The sequence below is a fragment of the Procambarus clarkii genome, chromosome 2, assembly GCF_040958095.1.
Source record: "Procambarus clarkii isolate CNS0578487 chromosome 2, FALCON_Pclarkii_2.0, whole genome shotgun sequence".
In the NCBI taxonomy this organism is placed as follows: domain Eukaryota; kingdom Metazoa; phylum Arthropoda; class Malacostraca; order Decapoda; family Cambaridae; genus Procambarus; species Procambarus clarkii.
The window spans coordinates 27,398,266-27,409,159 of NC_091151.1; the positions used below are offsets into that span (position 1 = coordinate 27,398,266).

General features: G+C 41.6%; 1 protein-coding gene across 1 annotated transcript; it reads left to right on the forward strand.

Moving 5' to 3' along the window:
- Positions 1–8,607: 8,607 nt before the first annotated feature.
- LOC138366095 (uncharacterized) lies at positions 8,608–9,015 on the forward strand. Its single transcript, XM_069326832.1, has one exon. It carries the CDS (start codon positions 8,608–8,610, stop codon positions 9,013–9,015), a length of 408 nt encoding a protein of 135 aa, XP_069182933.1.
- Positions 9,016–10,894: the final 1,879 nt, after the last annotated feature.

The window sequence follows — 10,894 nt, forward strand, 5'->3', positions numbered from 1 at the left end:
TTGTCTATATTTTACTTTCTGCGAGTAGCCCCGTGACCAAGTACTGGGACCAAGTACTGGAACCAAGTATTGGGACCAAGTACGGGGACCAAGTCCTGGGACCAAGTACTGGGACCATGTACTGGGACCATGTACTGAGACCAAGTACTGGGACCAAGTACTGGGACCATGTACTGGGACCAAGTACTGGGACCAAGTACTGGGACCAAGTGCTGGGACTAAGTACTGGAACCAAGTATTGGGACCAAGTACTGGGACCAAGTACTGGGACCAAGTACTGGGGCCATGTACTGGGACCAAGTACTGGGACCAAGTCCTGGGACCAAGTGCTGGGACCAAGTACTGGGGCCATGTACTGGGACCAAGTACTGGGACCAAGTACTGGGACCAAGTGCTGGGACCAAGTACTGGAACCAAGTATTAGGACCAAGTACTGGGGCCATGTACTGGGACCAAGTACTGGGACCAAGTATTGGGACCATGTACTGGGACCAAGTACTGGGACCAAGTGCTGGGACCAAGTACTGAGACCAAGTACTGGGACCATGTACTGGGACCAAGTGCTGGGACCAAGTACTGGGACCAAGTATTAGGACCAAGTACTGAGACCAAGTACTGGGACCAAGTACTGGGACCAAGTACTGGAACCAAGTATTAGGACCAAGTACTGAGACCAAGTACTGGGACCAAGTGCTGGGACCAAGTACTGGGACCAAGTGCTGGGACCAAGTACTGAGACCAAGTACTGGGACCATGTACTGGGACCAAGTGCTGGGACCAAGTACTGGGACCAAGTATTAGGACCAAGTACTGAGATCAAGTACTGGGACCAAGTACTGGGACCAAGTACTGGGACCAAGTACTGGGACCAAGTACTGGGACCAAGTACTGGGACCAAGTACTGGGACCAAGTACTGGGACCAAGAACTGGGACCAAGTACTGAGACCAAGTACTGGGACCAAGTACTGGGACCATGTACTGGGACCAAGTGCTGGGACCATGTACTGGGACCAAGTACTGGGACCAAGTACTGAGACCAAGTACTGGGACCATGTACTGGGACCAAGTGCTGGGACCAAGTACTGGAACCAAGTATTAGGACCAAGTACTGGGACCAAGTACTGAGACCAAGTACTGGGACCAAGTACTGAGACCAAGTACTGGGACCATGTACTGGGACCAAGTACTGGAACCAAGTTTTAGGACCAAGTACTGGGACCATGTACTGGGACCAAGTACTGGAACCAAGTATTAGGACCAAGTACTGGGACCATGTACTGGGACCAAGTACTGGAACCAAGTATTAGGACCAAGTGCTGGGACCATGTACTGGAACCAAGTATTAGGACCAAGTACTGGGACCATGTACTGGGACCAAGTACTGGAACCAAGTATTAGGACCAAGTACTGGGACCATGTACTGGGACCAAGTGCTGGGACCAAGTACTGGAACCAAGTATTAGGACCAAGTACTGGGATCAAGTACTGGGACCAAGTACTGGGACCAAGTACTGAGACCAAGTACTGGGACCATGTACTGGGACCAAGTACTGGAACCAAGTATTAGGACCAAGTACTGAGACCAAGTACTGGGACCAAGTACTGGGACCAAGTACTGGGACCAAGTACTGGGACCAAGTACTGGGACCAAGTACTGGGACCGATTGTTGTGTATTTGTTGAGAGTTTCGAAGACATGTTGAAAGTGTTAGGTGTGTGTGGAGGGTATCAGATGTGTCGGAAATCCCCGACACTATTTACACTTCCTTATTTCCGGTCATGATGGTCAAGTGGATTAAGGCGTCTTGTACATACCAGTTGCGTTGATCCTGGTAATATGGGTTCGAGTCACTTCTGGGGTGTGAGTTTTCAGTTGCATATAGTCCTGGGGACCATTCAGGCCTGTTCGCATTTGTGTTCCTCACGTGTGCCACAAAGAATGAGGTGATTTGATAAAATGCTATGCCCAAGAATTATGGCTCATACGGCTATTCTCATGCTATGCTTAAAATGCTATGCTCATGGAACTATGGCTATTCTCTGCCTTCCGCAGTAACTGCGGAAGGCAGAGAATACGAATAGTTCCAGACTTACTCTAAGGTGAACATTATCCAAAACATTATTCACTAACATCCAAAATTAGTTTGAAGCAGGTATTTACTCCGCTTCTCTCTCCAGACTTTTCTGCTGTCCAAAAATATCCATTTGAAATGTAAAGTGTCTAGCCCAGCTCCATTGCATCCAACAACAAATAAAATATTACTGCATGACTGATACTCCTTGTAACACACTCAATGTAACGTAATGCAAAAATCAGGTTTTTCTGCTGTCCAAAATAAATATCACTTTGAAATGTAAAGTGTATCTAGTCAATCTCCATCTCCACTACATCCAACACAATATAATTATTAATGTGTAACTGTTTAGTCCTTGTAATACTTTATATAACTTTCAAGCCAACATAGTTTGCAATATTAATACCTTACTAAGCACCTTGGGCGTTAGCGCTGTCTGTCCGTCATTCTGTCTCACTAGGACCAGGCGATCGTCAGCTCTAGGCATTGGCTGTCATTTCAGCCTCGTTAGCACCACCAGTCAACCTGTCTGCTCTATTCGAGGAATCAGTCACAGCGGTGCATTCACCAGTCCTACAAAGCTTACACAGTTAAAAAAAAAAGTAGAGTTGAGTTTAGTCCGTTTACATTTTTATCAGCATACCAATAATATTACCGTGTGTTTTTTCATCATAGTTGAAGTTTTCCACTTTCAAGCTAGCATAGTTTAAAGGTCCTATGTACTTCCAAACTCAGCATAAACAGTGTCTAACCGAATCGCTGAGATGGCAGGCCACGTCAGCAACACTTGTGGTCCAACCTCCTCCCAGCAATTCATTCTTTTTAAAAATGTTATGTCTGCCCGGCCAGCTAAGTCATTAAAGGGGTACAGATGCACCGGTCATTCATTATACAGATAAATGAGGGATCATGTAGTCTACATCTTTCCATTTTCGCTGTGTATCATGGCGGAGCAATGAAACAGATTATTTTTTATTCACCATCACAACTTAACATAGTTACACAGGTTAATTGTTGCTCTCCTTTTTTCAACTAATATGAGTTTTTTCTGTATATTTTTTAACACTTTCGCTAGGTGAGACAACGTTGGGTAGTAGTTTAACCCCAATTCAGTCTGGGGAGACGTGATCGCTACCTACAAATTCTAATATTTGTTTGTTAACAGTGTGAACACACCATATATCTCATGCGGATTTCTTCTTTTTCTCTCACAAGTCAATAATCGTTCTTTGTATCATTCCTCGACTAAAATTTCACTCTGAAACATCCTTGCTTATCTTAATTCTCACTGACATGCGCACAGTCAACAAATATGTTTCACACCATCAAAGGGAATCTCTGCTGCACAGGATGTCTTTCGATAAATAAACTGTGTTTACCTAACCTATCATTTCCTTTGAGAACCTCGTATGTGGTGACCATTTCTCCCGAGTCTGTACAAACTCACACATCACCCAACTTGTGTTTTCAAATCTTAGCTCACTCCATCAATGTGACATGCTTTCCACACATCCGGTGTCACCTGCCCTCTCCTCTCACCCTAATATAAATTCCATTCAATGTAAAACTGTTAGCAATGTAAAACATAACAAAAGTCAACCAGACTCACCTAGTTTCTGCTTAGTGTTGAGTTATGCTTGGTGACCAGATTTCTCAGTGTGCCCAGTTTTAAGAGAGTTCACAGTGTATTAATTACGGACGTGGATATGTTTTATGAAGAGCATTGCTTCTTATTTTTACTGATTTTCACTGTGTCATGTTTTAGTCTTCTCATATTCTGTTTCAAATAAAGTTTAATTACGGTTTCCACCAGCATTGCTTCACACTGATATTGAAAAGAAAGAAACTGAACTGAACTGCAGTTCAGTTCAGCAGTTGTAAAGAATTTGAAAGTTTATTAATATATATATGTAGTGTGAAGCAATGCTGGTAGAAATAGTAAGTAAACTTTATTTGAAAAAGAATATGAGAAGACTGAAAGGATGACACAGTGAAAATCAGTAAAAATAAGGAGCAATGCTCTTCATAAAACATATCCACGTCCGTAATTAATACACTGTGAACTCTCTTAAAACTGCACACACTGAGAAATCTGGTCGCCAAGCATAACTCAGCACTAAGCAGTTACAAATATTCTTATTATTTATAGACAGAGCTGTACATACAAATACCTAAAGCCACTAATACGCTTAGCGTTTCGGGCAAGGTGTGGAAGAAAACAAAAGACTTAAACTAAAACTTAATAGTAATTAAGTTTTTTAAATTATAAATTCGATTGAAAGAAAAATTAAAAGATAAAAAAAGGGGGGGGGGACATGGTAGAAAATAGCCAATATACAAGTTGGTCAACAAACAGCATTGTTTAAAAATAGTAAGACATGGGTTAACATTTAGGGGTGAGGTAGGTTACATGGAGTTAATTAGGTAGTACTTAGTTTTCATCTTAAACTGGTTGAAAGAGGTACAGCCTTTGACTTGATTGGGAAGGTCATTTCCACATTCTGGGTCCCCCGATTTGTAGAGCATTCCTAGTTTGATTAAGTCGTACTCCTGGAATATCAAATAATTTGTTTCTAGTGTGGTGCCTATGGGTTCTGTTACAACCTTCTAAGACGCTTTTAAGGTGAGAATTGTTCTGCAGCATTGTTCAGATAGAATAGATATAAACTGGACATATTTTAGTACGGTTCAGAGTTCTAAATATATAGAGTACACATGAGAGGATGTGCATTTGATTGATTGTTGCCGCCGAAGGCGGCTAGTTTATTGTGCACCCCATACTCATCCTGTGAGCGGTAGCGCAAAAGCATTACAGAGGGTACAAAAGGTCTTTATCAGACCTCATCTTAGATTATTACATAAGCAATTTCATATATCCTTCACACCTTATAGTTACAATGTCAGCTAGTTACAGAGAAAGTGCTATTTTAAGAGCTATATATTTACAGTAAGTCATCATACATTAATGGTAGGTATTATCGCTAATACATAATAGTTTGAACAATGGGGATATTACAGAGTCATAGGGGAACTTCTGTTTATTATTAGTCCTCACAATACACTACTTGTTTCTGAATCTCATATGTCGTTCATCTACTGGAAGCGAAATGTGGATGCAGTGACTTAATTTAATATCCAACATATTCAGAGATTTAAGTTAGGGTACCGAGTGCTGTCTGGGGCCAGAGTTAGATATTGTTCTAATAGCAGCTTTGTGTTGGGTAACTAGAGGACGTAAATGATTTTGGGTAGTAGAACCCAAGCACAAATACCATAGTTGAGATAAGGATAGATGAGAGAGTAAAAGAGCGTCACCAGGGCAGGGCAAGGTACATAATATCTGATCTTAGAAAGAATGCCAACAGTTTTAGAAACTTTTTTTGCTATTTTTGAATGTGTCCCTGGGAATTCAGCTTGTTATTGACGAGGACACCAAGGAATTTACCATCAACTTTACTTGTATATTGTTTTAAGTCAGGATTTGTATATTGTTTATTCTTAGATTAATTTCATTTGAGGATTTATTACCAAAGAAAATATAGAAAGTTTTGTCAATGTTATGGGTAAGTTTGTTAGCAGTTAGCCAAAGATGGACTTTATTTAGTTCAGTATTCACAGTGACATTTAGAGCAAGAGTGTCAGGACTGGAGAAAATGAAAGTTGTGTCATCAGGAAATAAGATTGGTTTGAGGTGCTGAGAGGCATTTAGAAGGTCATTAATGTAGATGAGAAAGAGGAGAGGGCTAAGTATGCTGCCCTGTGGAACACCAATGTTGATGGGTAGTGTAGGAGAAATGGAATTATTCACAGAAACATACTGGAGGCTGTCAGTCAGGGAAGACTGAAGGTATTGCAGGGAGTGACCTCTGACTCCATAATGATGTAATTTAAGAAAAAGGTTTTGGTGGTTGACAGTGTCAAAAGCCTTACGTAGGTCCACAAATAACCCAACAGGGAACTCATTTTTGTCAAGAGCTATATGTATAAAGTTAATCAAACTAATAAGTGCATCGTTGGTGCTTTTATTGGGTCTGAAACCATATTGGCAAGAGCTAAGTATATTGAGTTTGGGTAGATATGAGTAAAGCTGTTTGTATATTAGCTTTTTAAATATTTTTGACATGGTTGGCAGAATTGATATAGGTCTGTAATTGTTGACATCAGTGAGATCACCACATTTGTGGACTGGGATTACTCTGTTTTTTTAAAATATCCGGAAAGGTTTTAGTTCAAATGATTTATTGAAGAGCAATACAATGGCAGGAGCTAGAATTCTGGAAGCTTTTCTGTAAATTAGAGATGGTATCTCATCAAGAGCATCTGACTTAATTTTAAGGGAAAGGATTACCTCATTAACATCAGAGGAATTAGCGGGAGCTAGGTACAGAGACTCTGGATAGTTATCTGTAAGCTAGTCTTCAATATTAGTGAGTGAGGATGGAATATCATGAGCAAGGGATGTCCCAATGGAAGAAAAGAACCTATTGAATTCAATAGCAGTGTCTGAGGTCGAAAGCACACCATCGTCATTGGATAGGAGAAAAGTTTTTTATTCAAAATCTTTTTTGATCCTAATAATTGGGAGATAGTGCTCCATGTTTTCTTAATGTTGCCCTTAATTTGGGTAAATTTATTTTCGTAGTGTTTTATTTTGGCTTTTATAATTATTTTAGACAGCATTGATGAGTAAATCTTTAAAAATTCTTTCGAGACGATTCCAATCCTATACTTCTTCTCAAGGTCATGTTTTTTATTAATAGACTAGCTGTACCCGCCACGCGTTGCAGTGGCTCAGTCTGGTTAAATAGGAAAGAAAGAAAAGAGAAAGCGCGTGTTTCAAATATGTATAATTTCACAGTGCTTGTGGGTATACAATATGTTTTGTTGTTCCATTGTCTGTGGAAATATAGAGATTGTCTGGTTTGCCGACTCTAGAACATGCAACATATTATTGTCCCAATGAGAAGCATTCCGTGTATTGATATAAACTGCACAATTCTAAAGATTGGCCCTGAGCTTTGTTGATGGTGATTGCAAACACCACTCGGTTGGAAATTACAATATCTTAAATTGAATTGGCATATCTGTTGGAATCATAGGAATGAGGACATCTTCACCTTTGAAAGGTCCTGTCAAGATTGTTGCTTCTACGATGTTGCTGATTCATTTTTTTTACTTCAGGGCGCGTGGCGTAGCAAAGCTTTAGCCGATTGATATTTCGCAACATGATAATTGGCACCCAGATTTTCAATCGCCGTACGTGTGATGGTATCCCTGGCAGATCGAGTGAATTCAAAAATTTTGTTGGATAATTAACCGCTTCATCTGCTTTCTCAACAGTGTCGGTGGACTTGTATCAAGGAATTACAGGTAATGTTTGCCTGAAGTCTCCTGCAAGCAATATTAATGCGTTCCCAAATGGTCTGATGTAGCTGCACGAAATCCTCTGCCTCTGCTGGAGAGGAGAGGTACCACAGGACATGAGGGACGTAAACATCGTCACGCTGTACAAGAATAAAGGTGTCAGGGATGATTGTAACAATTACCGTGGCATCTCCCTCCTCTGCATTTTCGGAAAGCTGTTTGCTCGAGTCACATTCAAGAGGCTCGAAGTACTTGCAGAGAGAGTCTATCCAGAATCAGTGCGGATTCAGAAGTAACAGGACCACCATCGACATGGTCTTTTCTCTCAGACAACTGCAGGAGAAATGCAGGGAACAGAAGCAGCCACTCTTCGTAGCCTTCATAGATCTGACGAAGGTCTTCGACCTCGTCAGCAGGGATGGCCTGTTCACGACCCTCCCCAAGATCGGATGCCCACCCAGGCTCCTTAGCATCACCAGATCCTTCCACGAGAACATGAAGGGTACCATGGTCTTTGACGCCTTAACATCAGATGCCTTCGACATCTGAAGCGGAGAAAAGCAGGGCTGCGTTCTGGCTCCATCCCTATTCGGGATTTTCTTCACAGTTATGCTGCAGCACGCCTTCGGTCTGCCACAGAGGGCATCTATCTCCTGACCAGGTCGGATGGAAAGCTTTCCGACCTCGCCAGACTGAGAGCAAAGACAAAGGTTCGGCTAAGGTGTCTGCACGACTTCCTTTTTGCTGACGACGCAGCAACACTGCCCACTCATCTGAAGACTTCTAACGGCTCATGACCCACTTCAGCAAGCCTTGTCAGGCTTTCCGACTCACTATCAGAATGAAGAAATCACAGGTTATGGAACAATGAGTGGACTCCCCACCTGTAATCGGCATCTCCTATTACAAACTGGAAGTCGTTCACGATTTTGTGTACCTGGGCTCCACAATCTCTGACTCCCTCTCCCTCGACACGGAGCTAAACAAACGCATTAGTAAGGCATCTACAGTCATTTCCAGACTGACAAAGAGAGTGTGGGCCAACAATAAGCTGACTGAGTGTACAAAGATCCAGGTTTACAGAGCCTGAGTCTTGAGCACTCTCCTATATGGCAGTGAGTCTTGGACACTCTGCACCCATCAGGAAAGATAGCTGAACGCCTACCACATGCGCTGCCTCCGACACATATTGGATATCATCTGGCAGGACAAGGTGACAAACAACAGCGTCCTGGGGAAAGCAAGAATCACCACCATGTACACAATGCTGAAGCAGAAACGAATGTACTGGCTCGGGCACGTGGTACGAATGGGTGACGGCAGGATCCACAAGGATTTCCCGTATCGAGAGCTCACGCAGGGAAAGCGTCCAACAAGTAAACCCCTGCTACGGTACAAAGACGTATGCAAGAGGGACCTGAAAGCCATGGACGTCGATTTTGCTACGTGGGAAACACTGGCCGCAGACCGATCAGCCTGGAGGCAGTCTGTACAGAAAAGACTCTCCAAGTTCGAGGAGTCACTTGCCAAGAAATCGGAGGTAAAGAGACAGAGAAGGAAAGCCGATAGCCAGTAAGATAGACCAGAATCAGACTTCGCCTGTACTCAGTTTGGGATGAATTGTCATTCTCGGACTGACCTCATCAGTCACACCATTACGGGCTCACCATAGCCTGTGCTACATGGACACTTCGTTCTGAGTAGCTAAATCTTAAACAACAACAAACAGTCACACCAGACGCTGCACCGGGATTGACAACCAGAGCGCTCCCAAGACTGAAGGATGCCTACTGTGCACATATTAATTTTGGTGATCAGTAATCACCCAATCTCGGTATCATCAGAGTACATCTCGCAACGACCTTTCTCTGTGTGGGAATCCAATGAGATTGTGGAAGTGTTAAGCTGTCATACTCACTGAGGAGGGACAAGTCTTTAACCTTTCAAGTGCCGTGTTACTAGTCAGAGACCGACGACGTATTTTGTGAGTGAACAATAATATTATATTACACATTTGAGATATAGGATTCTTTACCATTTGTTAAAGGAAGTATTGGGAGTGGTTGATTATTACGGATGTCCTTGTGACACGTAAGTGGTGTAATTATTGGTTGTCTTTGTGACAAATTTATATCATATTATTATTGTGTGATTACCATTGTGTGTTGTGGCGTCACGTGACACCTTGTTATTGTTACGTCTGATAAGCAGCAATTAGTGTTGTTAATTATTATAATTTTTGAAGTCATGATATTAATTGCTTGTTAACTGTCTGTGTGACAATGTGATTTAACGTAAACTAATTGATTGTTAACTGTCTGTGTGACAGTATGAATTAACGTAATGTAACTGATTATTAAATGTCTGCGTGACTGTGTGAAGTAACATAAACTAACTGATTGATAACTGTCTGAGTGACAGCTGGGTTATAACGTCAGTTTGTTAATTAATTATCTTTGATTGATGATTGTCTGAGTGACAGAGTGTGATAATTTAAAGTGGTCAATTAATTGGTTGATTGTTGACTGTCTGATTTAACATAAATTAATTGAGTGTTTATTAATTAATTGTGATTTAATGTCTTGGTGACAGTTTTAAAGTAAAGTAATTACTTGTTGTTGTTGTGACTGTCTTGGTGACAGTGCTTGTTTGTATTTATTTACGTGTGCGTAAATTTGTTGTTGTTGACGTGTTCTGATACGGCCAGTGGCGAGTGCAATAATTGCCAAGAGTGTTCACGAAGTGTTCAGTTAGTTCAGTTTTGTTCATGACCTGTCCAGTAGCTCGAGACTGTGGTCTCTTTCACACCTGTCAGATTGGTGGGAACGGATTCCTGCTGGGAGGTGTTTTAACAGAGGATGAGGCGACACTATTGAGTAATGTAACAAACGTGGGTCACTGTGTATTAGTAAATAAGTTACTTAATAAATTTATTTTTATGCATGTGCCTTTGACGATATTCCTCATTCTGCAGCACTGCCCCATATTTCATACCTTGCTACTTGACATTGTCATTAACAGGAGTTGGCTCGGGATCCTGCCCAGAACCTCAAACAATGAATACAAAATTCGGTGTGAGGTCCCATCAGCTACCTGCTAGATTTGCTTGCAAGCAAGTTGCAGAGCGAACGACCTAAGTGGGAAGGTCTGGTATTGCTGGTGCAGGGAAAGACCATCCTGGCCTTTCAACTCCACCTGGACTACCTGGACCTTGGCGTCTTGCTCATGCCAGCGCAGTGTATTTATTTGTTTGTCGAAGGTAAACATTCAAATCAACATCCCGATAACCAATAAAATCTCACATCAGGAGCACAGCGTGGTGCTAGACTTGTGTGGGAAAATTGGTCTCCTTCACAAACAAGAATATTGATATGTATATGTATTTGTGCAAATGTATATATATATATATATATATATATATATATATATATATATATATATATATATATATATAT